General features: G+C 35.7%; 1 protein-coding gene across 7 annotated transcripts in view; it reads left to right on the top strand.

Moving 5' to 3' along the window:
* Nucleotides 1–18,088, top strand: part of NRXN3 (neurexin 3) — a 2,091,311-nt gene extending 2,073,223 nt beyond the window's left edge. For 4 of the 7 annotated variants that reach the window (XM_078151451.1, XM_078151450.1, XM_078151453.1 and 1 more), the window contains one exon: nt 15,263–18,088. In XM_078151451.1, the coding sequence (XP_078007577.1) occupies nt 15,263–15,564 (302 nt within the window). In that variant the 3' untranslated portion in view covers nt 15,565–18,088. Of the gene's footprint in view, nt 1–5,843; nt 6,538–14,634; nt 14,767–14,938 lie in introns of those variants that run through there. The other 3 variants (XM_078151449.1, XM_078151448.1, XR_013485433.1) reach the window with 2 other exon arrangements.
* Nucleotides 18,089–22,925: the final 4,837 nt, after the last annotated feature.

The raw sequence follows: 22,925 nt of genomic DNA, 5'->3' as shown, positions 1-22,925 counted from the left end.
GTCGTGTGACTCTGGGAAAGTCGCTTAACTCAGTTTGCTTCAGTTTCCTCAACTATAAAATGAGCTGGAGAAGGAAATGGCAAACTATTTTAGTGTCTTTGGCAAGAAAACCCCAAAAGGGATCATGAAGACTGAAAACGACTGTATAACAACTAATATCAGCTGTATATGTGTGCTGGGCTTAATTGTGGATCCAGAAGTTTAGGATGATTCATTCCTGCCAGAAGTTAGTTTAGACAACAGAAGTACTTTTATGAGGGTGGGATTTTAAATGCTTTGAGGAAAGGGAGCAATCTTCTACTTTCTTTGTATTAGTTACTATACTTGGCTTGGGTACTTGTAACAACAAGTAAATTCTTGTTGAAGGAAAGTACCTAAGGAGTTTTTCTAGGCTAAGAAGATAAGAATAATTTTGGTGCTTTCAAAACCAAATCCAATTGGCCAGATTAGGATGCCTTTAAGTGGCAGACTCTTCTTTGTTTCTTTGTTTGTTTTTGGCTAGGCAATGGGGTTAAGTGACTTGCCCAGGGTCACACAGATGATAAGTGTTATATGTCTGAGGTTAAATTTGAACTCAGGTCCTCCGGAATGCAGGGCCGGTGTTCTATCCACTCACTGCGCCACCTAGCTGCCCCTGGTGGCAGACTCTTCTTAAAAAACAAAACAAAAACAAAAAACAGTGCTAGACTTTGGAGCGGTAAAGACCTGGGATTTAATCTACCTCAGACTGTTACTAGCTATCTAATTCTGAATAATCTCTCTAAACCTCATATTCGCCTCCTTGTAAAATGGCGGTAATACCAGTAGGCTTTACCTCACAGGGTCATCATGAGGAAGAAAAAAAGGTAATATATGCAAAGCACTTTCCAAACTTTAAAACAATCTATAAATGTTATTAAGAACTACCTAAATTAAATTATAACTAACAATGACTCCTCTCAAAAGCAGAATATTTAAGCTTTGTTTAAAAACTTTATTCATTTTGAAAGAGAAGAGGAGGCAGTTTCTATTCAGGCAAAGTTGTTTATTTTGTTAAATTTTAAATGAGAGTTAATAGAGAACCTAATAACTTTGAATGACCCTAAATGGCTCTTTATTTTGGCAAGGCTGATTTAGCCATGTGCAGTTGGGTCTGGCCATCTGCAAGTGGATGACATTTGGCTGAATAATAAGTTCTTGTAAATTAATGAACACACACACACACACACACACACACACATGCATACAGAGAGAAAGGTTATATACTAACTTCTAAGCATTAATTAAGCAAGAAGTCAAAGAAATATAGAATTTAAGTACTTGGTATAATGCTGCAGAAAGTGCCCTGGATTTGGGCTTCAAGAATACCACCTCTCCTTACTAGAAGACCCTTAGCTTCTGTCTCAGTTTCATTTTCTTTAAAATGAGGAATTTGGCCTGTCTATAGACCTTAAAATTATCTCTTCTAATCACCTTGCTTTGTAGATCAGGAAAATACAGAGATACACAGAAGTTATATGATCAGTCCATGTTCAAATTTTTATTAATTGAAAGAGCAGTGTTTAAAATCTGGCACTCCATTACTTTCCAGTATACTGTGTATTCCATCTTCTCCCAGTTTCTAAAAGTGATTTCCACTGAATTCTCTGAGTTATCTTGTCTTCCATGACAGGTGCAGAAAACACTGTCTTTATTATGTACCCTGGCAAAATTTCATAGACTTCTCTCAACAGTATTACCTTGCTTTCTATCATATTCAGTCAACTTCTCTTCATTTATCTTGACATGTATCTTCATTTATATCTCTCATCTATTTATCTACCTACATCTTTGGGACAGAGACTGAACCTGTGATTTCATTACCATAGGGAACTTCTAGCTGAGAAAACTCACTCTGCCAATGTGAGCCAGCACCACTATGATTTACTAGAGAGTTGCCAGAACACTGAGAGGTGGGGTGAATTGCCCAGGGACACACAGCCAGTATACGTCATAGGCAGGACTTGAACCCAGAAGTTTCTGTTTTTAAAGTCAGTTCTTTCTTTATCCACATTGCTTCACTCTCTATGTTTTTGTGTAGTCTGTAAAATGAAAAAGCCTAAAGCTTTTAAACTCCTTTGCCTCTGACCTGAAGGAACTGAGGTAACTATCCCATTTATTTTATTTTTACTGAAATATATTCTCATGAGAGATGATAGAAGTTATGAGACTTGGCTAAGCTGTGGCTGAAGTCTGTATTAACCAATAAAGCTCTAAATAAGCTGCATTCATTGCACATTGGGTAATGTCTATTGTGAACAAATGTCCATCAATTTAATAATTAAGCATTCATGTTAGATTAAGAAACATTTTTTAAACATATAATCCTCATTGTCAGTTCATTTATTTAACACTGAGTTTAGCAGTAAACACATCAGCAGCAGTTAACAGCACATTTATTTAATAACTCAAGGTTTACAAAATGCTTTCTATGAAATACTACTATGAAATATGTCTTCTGCTCTTCTGCACCTTCATTTTATAAATCACGGCTTTTGGAACTCAAACACTTCCACTGTAACTTACATGTTTTCTTTACTGCCTTTGAGATGGTCCAAGTTTTTGTCTGTCTTACATCATGAGAAAACCCTAACAAGATATGTTAACTGGTAAGATCAGACCATAGTACATGAAATATTGGAATAGTTGTAGGAAAGGAAGTCTCATTAGTTAACAGGCTTTTTCTTTTTCCTTTCTGAAGTCTTAAATTTCTATGATGTATTATAATGTGTTGGTTTTGTGGAAAGCTTTAGGGAATAGTTCATAATTACCTTCATTTATATATATTAGCTAATTTTATTTCAATTTCACTCCTATCATCCTATGTAGAGCTAGCTACCCACGAAAGAAACATAATGGCAATGAATCATTATAAATAGCCAAAGAAAAATTTCTCTCAATTCTGAGAAGCTATGATTCTGTGGAGTCAAGATGGATCAGTTAGATGCAACCATAAGTTAAAATTGTGGTGATCTTAGGTCAGAAATCAAAAGGATCTTGTATTTGTGGATTGGCGATCCACTAAGCTTAGGAACTTATATATATATATATAGGCGGTAAATTCATGCTGTATCTATGTTCAAGTACTTTAGGTTGATGTTATTGGGCTCTGCTTCCCTGAGTACAAAAATCATAATACTTTCCTTAAATTTTTACTTAAAAGTATCAGCGTAGTGATGAAAACTCACTGATTCAAAATTTCCATGAATGTAAGTTGTGTCTTGGTTGCAAATTTGGCACTTTTAAAATAAGTAAGTTACTATATTGAACCCTCCGTGACCTCAAATAGTTGGCAAAACTTCTAAACAAGCAGATGTGTGGGTACAGCTAACATACCAAAGGGACCTGACTCATCCTCTTTGATACTTAGCCCAGTTCTTCAGGATGCTTGTTGTGATGTGATCATAAGCAAAGATCTTCAATTCATGTATTGAAAAAAAAATTCTACAGAGTGTATTTGTTAAATCCTGTGTAGCAACATTTAGGGTTTTTAGGGCAATAAGTAAATATGCATCATACATCCAAAGACAAAAAAGAAGCAATAAAAATATCTCTAAGCAACAAGGGTTTTATATTTGTTTTTCTTTTTACAAAAGCTGTCCTTTGTGGAATTTCCAAAGCAGTGATTAGCATTGTTAAACCAGAGACTAAAATCTTGGTATGGACTGACCCATGGGGACACAATTGTTTCAAGATTTAAAGATAAATTTCATAGGAGGAGAAAATCTCAGAAGGGACTGCAGCTCTGAATTATCTACCCAAATTGTTCTTTCTGTCAGTCACCCCAAATTGTCCTGAGGAGCTGGTTTAATTGGCTTTCAGAATCAGATCCTCTCGAGTGTCTTGCCTTTGTGGTTTGCCTACCCAGGTTTCCCAGTCCTTGGTTAAACCAATTGCCCTCAGTATACTCTCAGAAGAGACACAGTATAGAGGTCCATAGTACAGACTCTTCCAGTAGAGGCATAAGCCATTCCCAGCAATTCCCTCTCCCTTCAAATTTTCTCAATATGAATTGTGCATAGAGGCAAAATTTGCTTCCTATCCCTCCCTGTCCATCCCCCTCCCTCTCCCAGCCCTATCTTATTGGATCTTCCCTTCCCACAAAGGGCTCTAGCAGGCTGGGACACTTTTTCCAAAGTGTTTCTAGCAATGTAAATGGGTGGGATTTGATGTTTTCTTTTGTTTTTCTTGGAAGATATCCTAGGTTTCTGGATATTGACCTTGAATTTGTAGGGCTGAAAGTACCTTAGACCCAACCACTGAAAATGAATATAACTGTGCCTTTATCAGACTTGTACTCACACAGTCCTCTTCTCTCAGCCTTTGGCTTCCAAGTATGACCAAAGACATATAGAATAAGTTGAAACCACCATTAAATTATAACCTCTCTGTGTAACTCATTTAGTACATGACTACTGGACAGAGAATAAATGTGGGTGTGTTTCCTAGTATATATCCCTTTCCTTTTCTTAAATCTTTTATCTCCGTGAGCCCTATGTTATCCCTTCTAGTCAACACATAACTCTTGGAATGATCTTTGCCCCTACTGGACAGGCATGAAGTGGTATATTGCCTACTGCCCTCTCACCTCCAAACTGTTCTTGTCTTTGCTAACCTCCCCTTAGCCCAAGCTTGTTGTTCTGTTTTTCTACTTTCCCTAAATGCAACTTACTTTAAGCATGTATTACACTGATTAACATCCTACAATCAAAAGAAACTAGATAATAACCCATCTGTCAGTCTTAGCCAATTTCTGCTCTTTTCTATGTCTATTTATGACGTACATCCAAACTGCACGTCTTTTTTTTTTGTTTTTGTTTTTGTTTTTTTTTTAAGTAAATCCAAAAACATTTTTTTAAAGAAAAGGCAATATTCATTTTTTTTTAATTTTGGTAACACCAAAAATAACAACAGCAAAGGGGAATCAATGAGCCAGAAAAACAAAAGAGCTGAACGTGTCCCTCTGCTCTGTCTGTTCCTCTTCAATGTATGCATCTGGTTGCTCATCTCTGAAAGTGTGTGGAATATTTTTTCTTTAAAAAAATCATTCTTTTCTCCCTTCTTGTTTGGGAATCAAGTGCTTTTTGTATTATGATTATTCTTATAACTATCTATCTATCTATCTATCTATCTATATATATAATGTATTTCTTTTCAATTGTTAGATATCTATCTTTAGATTTGGTTTTGTCCAAAATCTGAGAACAACAACAAAAGTTATGAATTGTTTTCTGCAATTTTTCCCCATTCCCTCTTCAAATGTGGAGCAACTTCAGCTGCAGTATCCTTGCATCCATTTTAGAATGATCATTCATTACTTTTGAAAATGGGGTAATGCTGGGGAGGGGTGGGGATACACTGGATGTATCTATTCACTAATCTTGAGTGGTAGCTTCTCAACTGAAGCAACCAGAGATGCAGGACTTGAGGTTTTCTAGTTTTGATTTTTCCTCATTTGGTCATTACTAAAAGTTCTCCATCCTCAAGATCTCAAGATGGAGAAGGTGTGTGTGGCTGCTGGTGAAGTTGTTCTAATATGAATGCCTAAGACTAGTTTTCTTGTTTTTGTTTTTAACCTTTTGATCATAATTATTAATATTATTTTATGTATTTTTGCTATTTTTAGTAGGAAAAAAGTTGAACTGTTTTTATCATTTGAGAATCTTTAATGAAACTGTAATGATTTTTGGGGGTAACTTGCATGTTGAAGAAGTTGCAGCTTAGGGTTTGTGAGACTGTCAATGTTAGAGTTCTGTTCTTTATTTTTGGTGATGGGCATGTATAGGCTCATTTGTTTTTGTATATTGCCCATCCCTTCCTTACAGCCAGAAGCTCTAATGCAGCTAGATCACTTCGTACCGCCCTTACATGGACATGGCGACTCACTTACACATTTACTCCTATCATCTTCATCTCCTGTGTAGTACACTCATAGATACGACCCTCCCCTTTAGGCATCTTTTCTTCCCATAACCCCTCCTCCTTTCTTTAGCATTGTTAAAATTTATGTGCTGTCATCCATTCCTTAAACAAATGAATAAAAATCTAAAACTTATGTTACAAAAAGAAAATGTTTAAAAAATATATATCTAAGCAATTAAAAATGCAAAAATTCATTCAAAAACTTTAAAGATTTTTTTTTCTTTAAAACAAATGCAAATTAGAAATTTAAATGTACAGGATTTTTTTAAATCATTGCAATCTGAAATATCTTAAATGCAAAATTGACACCAAAAAAAAATACCCCAAAGTAAAAATTTGTTTCAAGTGCAGATTTTTTTTTCTTTTCATGTTATGTGGTGTGGATGTATGTGTTGTTGCCTCCCTGTATCATCCTTTGTCGTAAATAATTATTATATTTAAAAATCTAAACATTTTGCTAAAAAGTTTTTAAGAAATGACAACAAAAAAAGCAAGTTACAAGAATGTGGCAATTCTACTTGTCCAAGAACATTCTTACACAACTTTCTTTTGTAAATTTTTCTTTCATGCCAAAAAACATGCGGGCAATTTGTTGATGTAAGTTGACTATGAATTATTGTGGTATGCTACTTTTCTGATTTTTTTATTATTATTTTTATATACTTTGAAATGAAATTTTTTCAGTTTGTTTTTTCCCAAAGCAAAATTTATTTGAATTTTACTTTCACCCCTTTCCCACCTGGTAAAGTGAATGACCTTATTATCGGTGTTATTTCCTTTCCTCACCCCCAAATTTTGTTGGCTCTAGCAATTGTTTTCTATTATGTTATTTTAAAATTATATTATTTGTTTAATTTGAGTCTATTTTATTTTAATGTTTGCTGTTATGTTTTGTGCTGAATTGCTTCTCTTAATAAATGTAAATTTTGCTCTCTGTCAGAGCGGGTGGGTTTCTTTCTCTCCATTTAAGATTCAGCCTTCCAGTCCATTTCATTCTCCTACCAATTTCAGAGCCTCTGAAATACGGTTAGACTTCTTAGAGGGATGCTGATGTCTATGGCTCCCTATGGGGAAAAATGAGTAAAATTGCCTCCAATAGTTATCAGTCAATGAAACCATTTCCCCTTCTTATCTATCTTGTGCCTATTTAATTTCTTTGGAAGCACTTTCAGGGAAATCACTGCTTTACTGCCTTTCTCAAGCAGTGGTCAGAAAGGTACTCTCAAGTGACTATGGTTGAATTCAGGTTCCCATGATTACACTACTACTTTCACCACTCTGCCATTCTCACCTGGCTGTAAAATCAATCTGAGACATGAATGATTTCAAAGAATAGAATCTCAATGGATCAAGAGAATCTTTTATTAATTAATTTTTCTCAAGAATTGATCCTGGGAATCCTTGAGAAAAACCGTGATTCCATCATGAAGGAGCATCAGGAATGCTAGCATTTTTATCTAGACATCTATATGTCAAAGGTTTCAATTTATTGCAATTACCTCTTTTTGGTGATGTGTTTAAATTTCCATCACCTTAGGTTTACTAAGTATACTATCTGTCCTGTTAATCTAAGAAAAAGCAAAAGATATGTACATAGCACAGCTAACTTTCCTTGATTAAAAAAAAGTTATTCATTTTGACTAATTTTTTATATGTTTATTTCATCTAAATTACCTTGCCAAACATTACAGTGAAATGGAATGCGGAATCCTGGCAAAATATCAGTTATCTATGAACTGGATAACATGACGTTGTTCTTTCCTCCTCTGCTTCTTGTTTGCCACAAAGAAAAGTATTATGGATTTTACAGAAAAACCTTCTTAAATTATACCATTTTAATTTTCTAGACTGCTTTTTCATGTTTTGAATTCCAACTGTGGTTTTCTTTATATTTAAGGAAGATTACTTCAACATTTCCATAAGAGAAAAATCTGTTCACTTTGCCACAAAACCTGAGTTATCTACTTTAAGCTACTTGACTGTGCCTCATCGATACTTTTATTGTAATCCTGTATCTTTTAGAAAAGTCACACAGAAGAGATTTATTATTTTTGTCACCACCTCGTAGCAATAAAGTTGAGGTGTGATGGTATAGAGGTAGCAGAAATTTTAAATATTTTTGAGTCACAAAAAGAGAATAATCTCAGTAAGTACTACATGATAACCATTTCCTAATATATTGTATGATGTGATATAACTGTCATTCAAATAAACCATTTGTCCCCAGTCTCCATTCTGGCAATTAGCCTGAGAAATCAGAACTGTCGCTTTTTGCTTAAGAGGGAAGGCAAACAAATGCAAGAGCTAACTCTTACTCCTCTCCTCCCCCTCTCACTTAACCTATTTTCCTGTCCAGTCATTTTAGGTACGTTGAGATAAGAAGTTATCAGCTCTTTGGGACACTAACTTTTTACCTTTTTTTTTAAAGCATCTAATCCTTTTTTTAGTATCTCCTCTATTCTCATTTACTCTGATTCTCTTTGATCATTTTTAATAAGCTTGATCTAGGCAGATAATGGATAATTAGAGGTTTCACAATAATTTTGTGTAACATGGATATCCCTCTACCCCACAAAGGATGAACTTGAGGATAAGGTTATAGGATCATAGATTTTGAATCAGAAAGGAATGTATAGATCACTGAATCCAATGCCTTTATTTTACAGAGAAGTTAACAGAATTTAGAGAGATTAAATTATTTGTCCAGTGACACAGATAGTAATTGCTAGAGACACAATTTGAACACAAGTCTTCCTGATTCTACATCCTGTGCTCAATCCGCTAATCCTCTGTAGCATGTTTATTGGACTTCCTAAAATCCTTTTGGATTACTTTTGTACCCCCAGCTCAGTGAGAGAAAGGATATTTCCCTCCTAGGCAGGCCAGTTTCCAATAAGAAGAGAGATTTATTTCAGTTGCAAATATATGAATGAGAGAGATCAGTTGAAAACATTAAATGTGTGTGAAGTACAATGAAATAAACCTTATATTTTAGAAAGCAACTGAGCCATACATATGGTAGATGAAAGAGAACACACACAACTCTCACCATCAGAATTTTAAAGTGATCACCTTTCAAGAATCTTTTCTTTTGAGGGTTAGTGGGATGGCACAAAATAAAGATGTATTGGTTGTTATTTTCTTTCCAACTGTTTGGATTTGTGGTGAAATCTTTGATTATAACTCCAGTGAGACAATAAACTGAAGGCAACAAGAAAAGCATAAACCCATGATTTTTTTTTTTGGTAGATAGTCCTCTACATTCCTGATCACTGACAAAATTCTCCCAATTCAGAAGAATTCTATTAAATTTTTAACACACTATCTTTTTCAATGGCAGAGAGTCCTTTACTGGATATCAGCCCTAGAGGCATGAATTATATATCTATAAATACACTCCTAAAGCAAAAATCAGGGCAACCTTCAAGGCTAAAATAGACCTTTTATATCCCCAGTGATGTCTCAAATTTAAAGAAAAGCACAAAACTGACAAAAAAGTATATATGCAAGATTTAAAATGCTAACTTTAAAAAATACATATAGTTCTTGTTCAGGGCACAAGAGAAACCCTGGGATGCTATAGGAGATTGGTGTTTTGATAGATTATAATTTGTATCATGGTGCCTGCAATCATTTAGTTTTTTAAGCTGTTGGTTTTGCATCTTTCACAAGTCTAGCTAGTTCATTGATCACTGGATCCTTATGTGAAAAAAAAATAGTTTACTATTACCTGCCCCCAGCCTTAATTGGAAAGGAGAGGTAACGTATAAGCAGGGGGGAAATATCTTATACAGAGATACCTTTGTTGTATATCTTCAATGAGGAACTAAGAAACTATTGGGGGGGAGGGGAATGATGGGAAAGAAGGTCTCTGATAACCCAATGATTTAAACTACTTTGAACATTCATCATCCTTGTCAAAAGGAAATTAAATGCTATCAAACATATTGTATTTATAGCCATATCCCACTTAATGCCAAATATGGCAGGGCATGTTACATTGCTAAACATGCTGGAAGTGAAATTTTTGTTAAAATTTTCATTTCAAATAACCACCATCAACACCCTTAACTTGAATCCCTTTAATTTTTTTTCTTCTAACATTAAAATCCCAATATAAGAAAACTAGGAAGATCTTTATTTGACTTAATTCAATGGATATTTTTAAAAGCATGGACTATTCATGAAGCTTTGAACATAGAAAGACAAAAACAAAATATTCTTATAGTTGAGGAGCTTATATTATACTAATTAATTCATTTCCTAAATTAAAAACCAGAAGAGTTAAAGTCTTAAGTCTTGCACAGGGAGGTATAATTTTCATCTTTATTAGAGTTACTAGGAATGAACAAAATTACAACCCAAATTAGAAGGCAATCTTGATGGTATCTATTGTTTAAAAACTGAAACGGCATATTACATTTAGTGAGATAATGATTTAGATCACTACATCTAGGGGACAAAACAAACCTTCAATTTAGCATTGGTTTAAATTGATTTTCTCTCTTTAATTCTTTTAATCTAAAAACTAATGACCCATTTTCAGAGTAAAAAACAATCCAGAAGCTAGAATTGTGGTGCTTGTAGACTAAGATATGGGAAGGAAGCTATCAACAATACTTTAAGTGTATATGTAGGTGAAAGAAGGGGAGAGGAGCTTTGGTCAGTATTATAGATATAAATTAAAAAAGACACTTCAGAAGCATTGTTGCACTATTGGAAAAAAAATACCCAACAAATTTATAATTCCAGTTGGCTGTCATAGGTGGTTGACTGAAATAATAGACTAGTGGTGGGGAACCTGTGACCTCTAGTCCACATGTGGCCTTCTAGGTCCTTGGGTGCTGCCTGTTGACAGAGTCCAAGTTTTACAGAACAAATCCTTTTATTAAGACTTGGATTATTATGTCATTATTATGACATCAATGAATACTACTCTCTAATCATGGATGCCTTAATCTTAATCAAGTAGCAACCCATTGAAAACATACATACACACACTTCTCTGGAATTTATATTCACTAAGAAACAGTTATGTTCAAATTATTTGTTTTCTTCCTAAATCTACAAAACTCAGCAAATGCTTCTTGTAAACTTTAGTTTTTTAATAGCACTGAGACTCACAGATTTTCCATAGAAATATATTTTAATTACAGAAAAAAATTAATGACTCTGACTAAGGACTAGAAAATGTAATCTTTGGTTGTGTTAAGATAGAAAAAACCAACATAGAGATTTGTTAAGTAAAAAATTAAAATGATTAATGAGAAATCTCTAAGATATAGCTCCACATAGATTACACTTATTCTCTTCTTCCTCTCCCAGCCCTCCCTCTTCTAAGAGCAGTTCTCTCTTTGCTCATCTAACCTCCCAATCTAGCATTTCACCCCTTTATCTATATGGAAGAAGAAAAAAGTTGGTTCATAGTTTACTTTTCAGAGTAAAGGATTAGCTTACCTTTAGGAATACAAACTCTATATCCCATTTGTACAAGTAGCAAAAGTGTGTAAATTATGTATCAAATAACTCACAAGGCAGATGAATTATATATGTCCTCAATGTAAAGAGTAGCCACTACCCAAGTGAAGCTTGCCTGAAGTTTGGGAAAATCTGCAAAGATGATTTTGCTCAATAATTTCTGAAGTCTGTTTGCTGGTATAGAACTCAGAGTTCAGGGTTTGGGTCAAAATGTTATCCTGTGATTCTCAAGATAGTTCCTGATTAATGTGGATAGTTATTTCATGGCTATAGAATAGGTCAAGAAATAGAAGTGTGCCATGTTGTCATACCCCCTGGGGATAATGGAGTGAAGCATTGTGTCTAATCTAGAAAGAGAGCTTAAAATACATGTAAACGTTTTGTTCTCATATTTGTAACTTAAAGTATTAAAATGACCCAGCACTCTCCTTTTTCTCTTCCCCCTTCCTCCAACAACTCTTCCCCCATCTCCCTCTACACAGAAGCACTTCAGCCAAAGTGCTCAGATACTGCCACAGAGGCTCTGGTAAGCTCTGGAGCACAGCCCTGCCACAGGTCCAGAAATTATTTATTAATGATAAAAGCCAACATGCATAGGGTTTTCCAAAAGTCTTAGTGCTATTTTAAGATACTAATGCAGTGTCTCATTTAGCCCTCACAAGTAGCTCTGTGAAGTAGGTAGGTACTATAAGCACAACTGTCCCCATTTGTGTAATTGTCCCCATTGAGAAATCCAAATGACACAAATCAAAGCCTTCAAATACTTCTCAGTATGTTTGTACAAGAGGATGCATGCAGTTAAATAAAATAAATGAGAGGATAAAGGACTAAAAAGGGAAAGATGTATACACTAAAGACCCATTTGATAGAAGAGAAGACAGAGGCTCAACAAATTTAAATGTCTTCCTATGATCACACAATTTCTGATTCTCAGAGGGTGGATTCTAACCTAAATCTCTCTGATTCCAAAACTAACACACATTCTACTAAATCATGCTGCTTAAGCCTGTTTGGGATATCCATCAAATAATTCAAAAATAAGAACAAAACCCACAGCTTGGTGAGGGCATTGACACTGGGTATTAGGATGCCATTCCTTGATATTCCTAAAGTCTGTTCAATTCCAATACAGTTCTGTTGGCTTAGGGAGATCTCAAAAGTTGGGAGGAAGTTAAAGAGTTAGGATTTCCAGTCCTACATATTCCCTAGAACTCTAGTTTGGTGATTACATTCCAAGAGGATCCCTCTAAGACTGAACTGTGCCACTTCTAAGTGATCCTCAGAGCTTCTGGCCTGAGTTGAAGTCTTCTCTACTAAGTATGTATGACCCGTGAGCTGGAGTTTGCCTCAGCTAGGGCCATGCTGGGTTCATGGATACTACTGACAGATCTATTGAATTGCCGTTTAAATTGACTAGCCTTCATATCATGACAGTCAAGTTTTCCCTTCTGGGAGACAGAATATTATTTTACCCCTTAATTTTATCCCTAGGACATAGCTAAGGACTGAGATTGCTACATTCATACCACCAGACAGTCCATTCAAAATGACTATGTGAAAGAATTGAATTTCTGGAAGAATTTCCTGAATTTAATTATTAAGCTCCTAATATGTACAAAGAACCACAGTAGATATTGGGGATACAAAAACAAAATGAAAATATGCTTCCTGACCTCAAAAAGCTCACATTCTACTGGAATGAATGGGTTATGAAGAATTAAAAGGATTCATGGTTTCTATGAGCTGTATAGCTATCTGTTAGGCTTAAAAGTACTGTGCAAAGGTACATTTGTGAAGAGAAAAAATTGATTCATTCTTAAAAAAGGCAAAAAAAATGGTGTCTTTAACTCCAAGGTAGAAGGAAAATAACAACCAATACATATTTATTATGTTCCTATTGTGTGTAAAACTCTGTTATTTAAAGTACTGTCCTTTCAAATTCTAAAATCCTCAGTTTCCAAAAGACACAAAATGAAATGCACTAGTTTTTTTTTTTAATCCACTATGAAAAATGCAATAAATCACTTACCCAGCATGTAAGCAAAGAAGAATATGTAGTTATCTAGCAAAAGCAGAAAGTGTTGCTATTTGACAGTTGATTTCCAGAATTTCGAGGAAGAAATTCACATGTCACAAACCAGGGCCTTCAACTACCTCCCAGTATATCTGTGCAAGAGGATGCATGAAGCTAAATAAAGTCAAGTATAAGATAAAGGACTGAGGAGAGAGAATGTATACATTAAAGACTCATTCTATCCATGGTTCCAGTAAATAGGCATTGTTGTATTGGGAACATAGCTCAGATGACAGTGAAAAAGCACATGGTATATTGGACAAAGGACTAGATTGAGATTCAAATCATTTCCTAGCTAGTGTCAGTTCTGCCATTTACTAGCTGTGACTTTGTACAGGAAGAAATGTGGTGCAGTGGAAAGAGCTGAAAATTTGTAGTAATTGGGATTGAAACCTATCTCTGTCCCTTACAACCTATGTGACCGTGGAAATGTTACTTCAACTCTCTGAGCCTTGATTTCCTCATCTGTAAAATGAATTGAAAAAGATAACCTCAGAGATCCATCCTATTGCTTATCTTGAGCCTTACTTTCTTCATCTGTGAAATGGGGTTAATGAAACCTGCTCCTCTCACAGGTTTGGCGTGTTGTTCAAATGACATTTTGTATATGACCACAGTTTCTAAATTGTAAAGCACTTTCCAGCTATAAGGTAGTATTATCTTTGCAAGAGTGAGGAGAAAAGTAAAAAAAGTAAGAAAAAAGAATAAAGACAAAAGGAAGCAACCTCCCCCCCCCAATAATAGATGATATAGCCATCTGAGGGAACTTTTTAGAAAAATCACATCTTTAAAACCTGTCACCCTGTTGACCTCTAGCAGATGTTCATAAAACTGTAATCAAATAATGTTACCATCTCATCTGTACTTAGAAATGTACATTTGAATTCAAAGTAGTTGTTTGAGAGTATCTTCAAAGGCTATCTTCCCCTTCCCCTGAGGGATTTCAGGTTATGGCAGCAAGAGGCTTTTGGAGACTATAAATATGCTTGGGATGGGTTAACAGCTGCAGGGGAAGGATCTAGGTCACTTCTTTATAACATAGGTGCCTGCCACCCATTTAGCCTAAATTCACTGAAAGTAAGAATGGATCATATTTGACTATGTACTAATCCTTTGTTTTTGTGTTTTTCTTTCCATCCCAGGAGGTGAATTAGTTATCCCTCTACTTGTAGAAGACCCTTTAAACCCCCCTCCTATTGCTACTCGTGCACCTTTCATTACACTCCCCCCTACCTTTCGCCCCCCTCCTCACCATTATTGAGACCACCAAAGATTCCCTGTCCATGACCTCTGAGGCGGGGTTACCTTGCTTGTCGGACCAAGGCAGCGATGGTTGTGATGATGATGGCTTGGTGATATCTGGGTATGGCTCAGGGGAAACCTTTGACTCTAACCTGCCCCCTACTGATGATGAAGATTTTTACACCACCTTCTCCTTGGTAACAGATAAGAGTCTTTCCACTTCAGTCTTCGAAGGTGGCTACAAAGCACATGCGCCCAAGTGGGAATCCAAGAACTTTAGACCTAACAAAGTCTCCGAAACTGGTAGGACTACTACTACCACATCTTTGTCCCCTGAGCTGATCCGCTCCACAGCTTCCTCCTCGTCTGGGATGGTGCCCAAATTGCCAGCTGGCAAAATGAATAACCGTGAGCTCAAACCCCAGCCTGATATAGTGTTGCTTCCGTTGCCCACTGCCTATGAGCTAGACAGCACAAAGCTGAAGAGCCCACTAATTACTTCCCCCATGTTCCGTAATGTGCCCACAGCAAACCCCACAGAGCCAGGAATCAGACGGGTTCCGGGGGCCTCAGAGGTGATCCGGGAGTCGAGCAGTACAACAGGGATGGTCGTCGGCATTGTGGCTGCTGCCGCCCTCTGCATCTTGATCCTCCTGTATGCCATGTACAAGTACAGGAACAGGGACGAGGGGTCCTATCAGGTGGATGAGACGCGGAACTACATCAGCAACTCTGCCCAGAGCAACGGCATGCTCGTCAAGGAGAAGCAGCAGAGCTCAAAGAGTGGCCATAAGAAACAGAAAAACAAGGACAAAGAGTATTATGTGTAAAATTTAAAAAATAAAAATAAAAAAGAATTAAAAACAGAATTATTTATATATAAATATATAAATACTTAAAAAAAACACCAAGATTTAACAGTTATAAGAACTGTTATTCCTATAATGAGATTGGGAGCTACAGTTGGTGGGAGAAAAAAAAAACAACACACACAAAGATATATATGTGTATATATATATATTTATTTTCAGACATGGCTGTTATGTATCAGTCATGACCTGGAGACAGAGAAGTCTGCCCTACTGTATCATAAAGCATACTTAGCGCTCTGGAGCAGACAGATAGCTCCACCACTTTAGCTGGACATTGAAGTTTCCATCTCTTTTGTGGACCTTTGGACAAAAGGTAGAAGACTTCATGGCTTACTTGTTTCATAACTCCAAGTGAGTCCCTAACGATGTTTGTGACCCTTGACTGTATCAATGATTTTTCAGTTTTATTATTTTAAAAAACGGAGAAAAAAAAAGATTAAAAACAACAACAACAACAACAAACTGATCTGGCCCCAGCCAGTATGTGTGTAACTTTTCGAGATCTGAGGGGAAAAAAAAAGTGGCTTTTGGGTTTTTGTTTATTTTTTTGAGACTGAGACTGGACATGAGTTGACAAGAAAAATTTCAGAAAAAAAAAGAGACTATTGCCATATATGAACTCAAAAACTATACATGGTGTTCACTCTACATATCAGGTTGTGGTGTGTCTAGAATCAATCGTTTGTTTGTTTTCAGTGAGATGCTTTGCTGGAAATGCAGCAAATGCATGAGATGCTGATGATGTGAGGTTTAAAGCAGGTACCCTAGGATCTGATTCCAGTATTTGCAGACCAAACTCTTTGAACAGATGGGTTGAGGTCTCCTTTCATTAGGGCTATTGGCTTTATTGACAATACTGTTCAAATGCATTAGCACAGTCAAATTGTGGTAAAGGGAAAAAAGATCAGCTGTTTGGAGCTGAAACAACCCTCAAACTAAAATGAGCCTTTCCTGGGGAAGTTGGGGGGGGAGGGAGCCTGGTTCCATGAATGATTGCAATGCATGCAAAAATAAAAAGAAAAGAAAAAATTTCAAAAAAATCAGTTGAATAGTCAAAACAGACAATATGGGAGTTCCACTTGTGACAGAATAACAAAGGTCACACAAGCCAAACACATCATGAAAGAGTACAAAATGCATAGTTTTTTTCCCAACATAATGTTTTTCATATGTAATTTTAATTTTGTAGTTTGACACTTACAAATAACTCTGTCCTTCCATTTGCCCATTCCCTCCCACCCTCTCTTTTATAAAAATAAATAAATAAATGGATGGATAAAGCTGCTGTGACACCCACAAAGGAATTTAATAGTATAATATATATAAATATATATACAGATATATTTATCATGGTATGTTTGATGGGACGATTGGAACAGAAAATATGTTAAAAGTCTTGAAGTAGAATGAGAATGTTGTTTTAAAAAGAAAATAACAAAACAACAAAAAGTAAACCTTAAAAATGTGAAGACTATGTGAGTTTTAGTTTTGTCACAGTCACCTGTGTCAAAAGAAAAAAAAATCTCAGATTCTGTTTACATCTTTTGCTAATTTTTTTTTTTGCTTGTGTAATTTCTTAGATAGTCACCTATGTACATACTGCTTTAAGGTTTAATTGTTCTTTTTGTTTCTGTTTGTTTCTTTTGTCAATTTTGGTTTTTTTGTTTTTTTGAAAGGGGGTAACAATGTCTAGAAAAATAAAATTGGTTATGTGGCCATGGCTATTGCATACAAAAAGCAAGAGAAAAAACACAAACACAACAACACAATGACAAAGACAAAATGAAGACTCTGGAATATCAGAAATATAAATTTTCTTTGTGTACAGATGAAAACCAATCAGCTGTTTAGATTTAGAAATCTATTCTTGCTGGTGTTTGTAAGTTGCATGAATATTTGACTTTGAAGAAATACCCAGGAACAAAAAAAAGCAATCTAAAATGAAGATAGCCTTCCCTAGTGTACACGGAAAGAGGTGTTCCTGGTTATCTGATCCTTTTGATGTAAGTGTTTGGGGATTCTTTAGGATTTTTTTTTGTTTGTTTAAGATTTTTAAAAGAAAGGTTAACAATGTATGAAAGCACAGTTTTAAGCAACTTAAATGGCCCAACCTATATGAAGTTGATCATATCTCGATATCTGTAAAAGGTTGCTGTTCTTGGAGTCTTGGAGTCTTGTGAAATGATTTTCCTGCTTTCTTTTCCATTTGCTTTTTTTTTTCCTTTTTGAGTAAACACAATCTTTGTTCTGTTCTTTTTTTGTGTAAGTTTCTATTTGGACAATTTTTTGGAAACATGTGCATCCTGTATGTGGGCTTCTACCATATCCCTGTTTTATGGACAGAACCTTAAGAAATTTCTTTTATGTTGTTGTGATGTTACTGCTTTTTTTCTTTTTCCTTTTCCTCTTTTCTTTTTTTCATATTTGCATTTTTGTTCAAGGATATGCTTAGCAATAAAATGTTCTTCCCAAAGCCCTGGAAGTGGATGTATTTTTATTTCAAAAAATTAGATGGGGGAAAGGGAAAAAGAACTTGCAAATGGGGAAGGATGAAAACTGAATGAATGTTCAGAAAGAAAGCACCCGTGAACACGATGCCAAATAACCTAATCAGTCACTAGCTACTTATATAAACTTACTAAAAGCAGATTAATTATGGTGAAAAATAATAATTATCCATCAGTCGAAACATTGCAGTCTAGACAGCTAGATGACAGAGTAGGAGAAAGAGCAGTGAGAGTTTCATTATACAGAAGGGAAAAGTTAAAATTCCAGAATAGCTTCTCAAGGAATATGAAAAAAAAGCATGAATGCTTTTTAACCAGGAAAGAAGATGTCCAGCTCATGTTAACCAACAATAAAGCCTTTCTAGGTATGAGGTATGAGAAACTGTATTATTGGGAAGGGGGGTTTTCTGGTTTATTAAGGGAATTGAAGTGATTAACACACTATGATTCTATGTTATCCTAAGGAATCTTGGGAAATGGTCATCCCTAAGCTACACATGGATGAGAAAGGTTTAAAGAATTATAATGCAGTGTTTCTAGAAAAGGCATTTAATTTGAAGTCTTAGAACCTGAGTTCAAATCCAGTCTCTGCCACTTGTCACCTGTGTTACCTTGGTAAAGTCACTTCGTTTATCTGAGTCTCATTTTCCCCAACTAAAAAATGATAAAAGTTTGATTAAATGACCTCTAAAGTTCCTTCCAATTCTAAATCTGTGATCCCATGAAATATATAACACTAATATTTCTCTGATAATTCAAAAGGCATTTCAGAACACCATGGGACCTTCACTGTGGACATCATCTAGCTCTGTACTATAGTCACACAGAAATACTATTTAGTTCTAATTGACTAGTGACAAAAACAAGTTTTGCTGTACCAAGTTTTCTTCTTTTTGTGGGCAATTACTTCACTTTCAGCAAACATCTTATAAGTCATAGGAACTTTTTCATAAACTCTAAGCACATCTTAGATGTTGATTATGTGAAGAAAGGGTCTGTGGCTATGAGCACAAAGTAATTTGGACCCCGAATCAAAGGATATTCGGTAATACTGCCCAATGGGCTGCTAAAAAATTCCAGATCTCACCAATGAATTATATACTATGCACTGATTTGAAAAGAGAGTAATGATGATAATTGGTGAAGCCAAATAACGTTTGGAAAGGTCTATCTTTGATCTTTCTTACATAGGTATGGAACTAAAAATATTGTGTTTTGTTGTTTTCATTTATACCTTTTGAAATACCTAAATAAATTATTGTTTTCAAGGCATGGCTCTTGACACTAAACAAATAAATCACCACAAATGAATCTCCAGCCCACCTTGGGATTACTAGGTATAACAGACTAAACCAGGCTTCTGGTTAGAAACCTCTAATGAAAGGGTTAATGGAAATACTGAACATATTCTTTTTGCCACAAGGTAGTTGAATGAGAAATTCTCTAACATCCCTTTCATCTGTAACTTTCTATGATTCTAACTCAAGAGGTATAACCATCCATTTATAGTCCTGTCAGTTCCAGGTTTGGTGAGTAGATGATCTTTCAAATAAAAAGTTTGCCCTAGTCTACACAGACAATTTGAACCTTCAAACTAGCCCTCTTTTCTTCAGAATGAAGTGTATCAATGGAAAGGTATTTGCTGAGTTCCTGCTAAACTCTGTGAGGAAAGATGGGAAGTTGAAGATGTGATTCCCTGCCTTCAAAGAATCTGTAACCTCACTGGAGAAACATAACTTAGAGAGCAACCCACAGTAAAATAGCATCAAGGAATAAGCTGATATAGTACAAATACAAAGAAGAATTAAGAGAAGGGAAATGGTTTCAGAGAGGACATAAGACTTAACCTGCCCCTGTAGCTACTTAGGGACTGGTGCTTTGCCCAAAGTAATGTAAATTTTAATCACCTAAAGATATCTTGGGATTTACAGGCTGGATTTTTTTTCTTAAGGACCACACCTTAAACCCAGTTCATTCTGGCTCTCATTGATGGGCCAACAATAGGTCACAGGACAAGCCCCACCTGGTCATTGTTTGGACCCAGATTAGCTCAGAGTGAATGTAAATAACAATTGCTTCTGTTTTGGCAAGAAACCCCGAGGATCTTCCACTCCCAGATTTTTTTTTTTAACTAGGTAAAAGAGGCCATTCTCTGCCTCATTTCTTAACTGGCCTCAATCACTGAATGGGTGTTGCCTCAATCAAGCTGTTAAAGGCCCTTTAAAGACTTTACCAATGTCTCCCACTACATCCAAGGTCATCTCCAGTCCTCCAGATTTCTTTCCTGCTATCAGACCCAAGAGGCTCTGGAAGATAAAATGAGGTTGGAGATTTTGCCCAACCATCCCTCACTTAAATCCAATTCACTTTCAAGTCATGGCATCACCTTCCTGATGCCAGAGTCCTCTTCCAGAACAAAAGACAAACAACACTAAATTAGAGTATGAGTCATTTTGTGCTGAAGGGAACAACATAAATCCAACAACCTGGATTGGTATGGAATATTTTGGGGAACAGCAAAGTATCCAGCCTAATTAGATCAGAAGATTCATGTGGGGGACCAGTAAAAGTAAAGGTAAGTGTTTAGAGTAGGTTTTAATTATAGAAGGCCTTGAAAACAAGGAAGACACCTTTAAACTTTCTGTGCTAGGAAATAGGGAGCCATTATCAGGGCAAAACTAATAATAATAGCTATCATTACATAGCATTTTTTAAGGTTTGCAAAGTGCTTTACATATATCATTTGATTCTCACAATAACTCTGTGAAGTAGAAGATATTATTAGAAGCAGCCAAATGGCTGCTTTTTACCACCAAAGAGTTCAGTTTTAAGCTTTGATAACTCGAAACTGCACTAAGATTTTTGGACCACAAGATCAATGTAGTTTTTAGTTAGTTATAAAAGCTTCAAAATTCACTAAGACTCTAGAGACATCCTGCCTAATCTTGACTGAACAATGTAAATGATAAAAGTAAAAAGCAGTAAAACTTTGACAAATGTTAATGAATGATCTTGCTCCTATAAAACTGATGATAAACTTATTCTTCCAAGAAGTTTAAAGGTAGCCTGAAGGGAACAAGGTCAAAAGAAGTCCACTTAGGATGGGAAAAGATGAGCCTGTTTTTAGGTTGAGGTGAGGGAGTCATTGGAAAGAGAAGGCTCAGGGATTAAAAAAAAAAGACTGGGGATAAATGATAGAGGAGGAGCTGGGAGCAGGATTACCAATTAGCCTTAGAAAGAAGGAGGTTCATCACTTCCTCTGAGTTAGAGGGTCATATCATGAAGGGGCTAAGAGGTCCCCTAGTCTAATGAAAAAGATGGAAGCTATGGATATGCAATTAGGCAGATACTTTGGGATCTTGTGACCATGTTAGTTGACATTGTTTAAATGTTTTCCTTGTTGCAAAGAAGAGTTCAGAAAAGGGGGGGGGTTATCTTTAAAGGGAAATGATTATAATGTAAAGACAAAAAGGCAGCAATAAAAACCTCATTATATACATTTCCAAAACCGGCTTTTTAAGCATTTTTTATCTATTTTCATGGCCCTTACTGCTAACTTCTCTATCTCACAGAAAAATAGGATGTGAGAATACAAAGGATGTTACCTTAGAGATTGTCTAAGAATTCTGAGGATTCACCTTCATTTTATAGGTAAAGAAATGAGGCCCTTACCTATAGTCACAGAGCAGTTGTTTAAACTTCAATCTAGTGCTCTTTCTACTCTGCTACACTGCCTCCAATGCTTTATTTTTAAAAATGTGGTCAAATTTCAACCTCTCACTCTCAAAGTGATTAGCTTGCCATTGTGTATAGTAAGAAGATTATAGATCACAAAACTAAAACTCCTAGTGTCCCATTCAGCACCAAGCTGCTTCTTTTTTTCTTTAACTAATATTACAAAGTATTCATTGCCTTCTTGTGATCCATTAGGCTTTTTTGTGTCCTCCCCATTTGCACAGACTATGGTTTATTTCTTATGCTTTCATTACTGTTTTCTTCCCCTTTGTAACTATCCTACCTAGCTATTATTGATGTTAAACCTCATTTTCTACAGCTAACTTGAGTTGAGTTATGTGGGTATGTGACTTTGGGGAAGCTTTGAACTCACCATTTATTAGCGTAATGAACCAAGCTATGTTTTCCACAACTAGCCAATTGTATTTCCCTGCTAACCATGAAATGTAAGACAAAAAGGGCTCTCATGGCTATGAACACAGGATACCTTGAAACACCAAATGTCAGACTCATTCTTTTTTGGGAACCAAATAGACATATTTTGAACCAATGAAGGAAAGTTGATTTTCAGTTTCCTTTAAAAAATTAATTCTGTGCCATTTTCTCAAAATTAGTCATTGTTTCTTTCCTTTTGATTTTCTTTTTCTTTATAAGAACCTGGTTAACTTCTACATGCCTGTCATAAGTCAAGAAAACCAAGACTATCCTTTATTCCATTGATTATAGTATTAATGAGGCTCATTTTCACTCCAAATAGTCTTGCTCTACTATTAAACACATATTCGCATCAAGTGTTTTGGACTTTAAAACTTTCAATCACACAATTAACATGTGCTCCATGTTTCTGCTTTTATACTTCCTCTTCCAACACAGATGACAATAGTTCAATTGGGTCTTCTTAGATGGTCTTGTGGGCAGCTAGGTGGTACAGTGGATGCAGCGCCAGATCTGAAGTCAGAAAGATTCATCTTCCTGACTTCAAATCTGGCCCAGACACTTAACTAGCAATGTGATCCTGGGCAAGCCACTTAGCCTTCTTTGCTTCAGTTTCCTCATCTGCAAAATGAGCTGGAGAAG

The sequence above is a fragment of the Phascolarctos cinereus genome, unplaced genomic scaffold (genome assembly GCF_003287225.1).
Source record: "Phascolarctos cinereus isolate Bilbo 61053 unplaced genomic scaffold, phaCin_HiC Scaffold_3;HRSCAF=262, whole genome shotgun sequence".
Lineage (NCBI taxonomy): Eukaryota > Metazoa > Chordata > Mammalia > Diprotodontia > Phascolarctidae > Phascolarctos > Phascolarctos cinereus.
The sequence above is the reverse complement of the archived record's forward strand: the minus strand, read 5'-3'. Positions and strand labels throughout refer to the sequence as shown.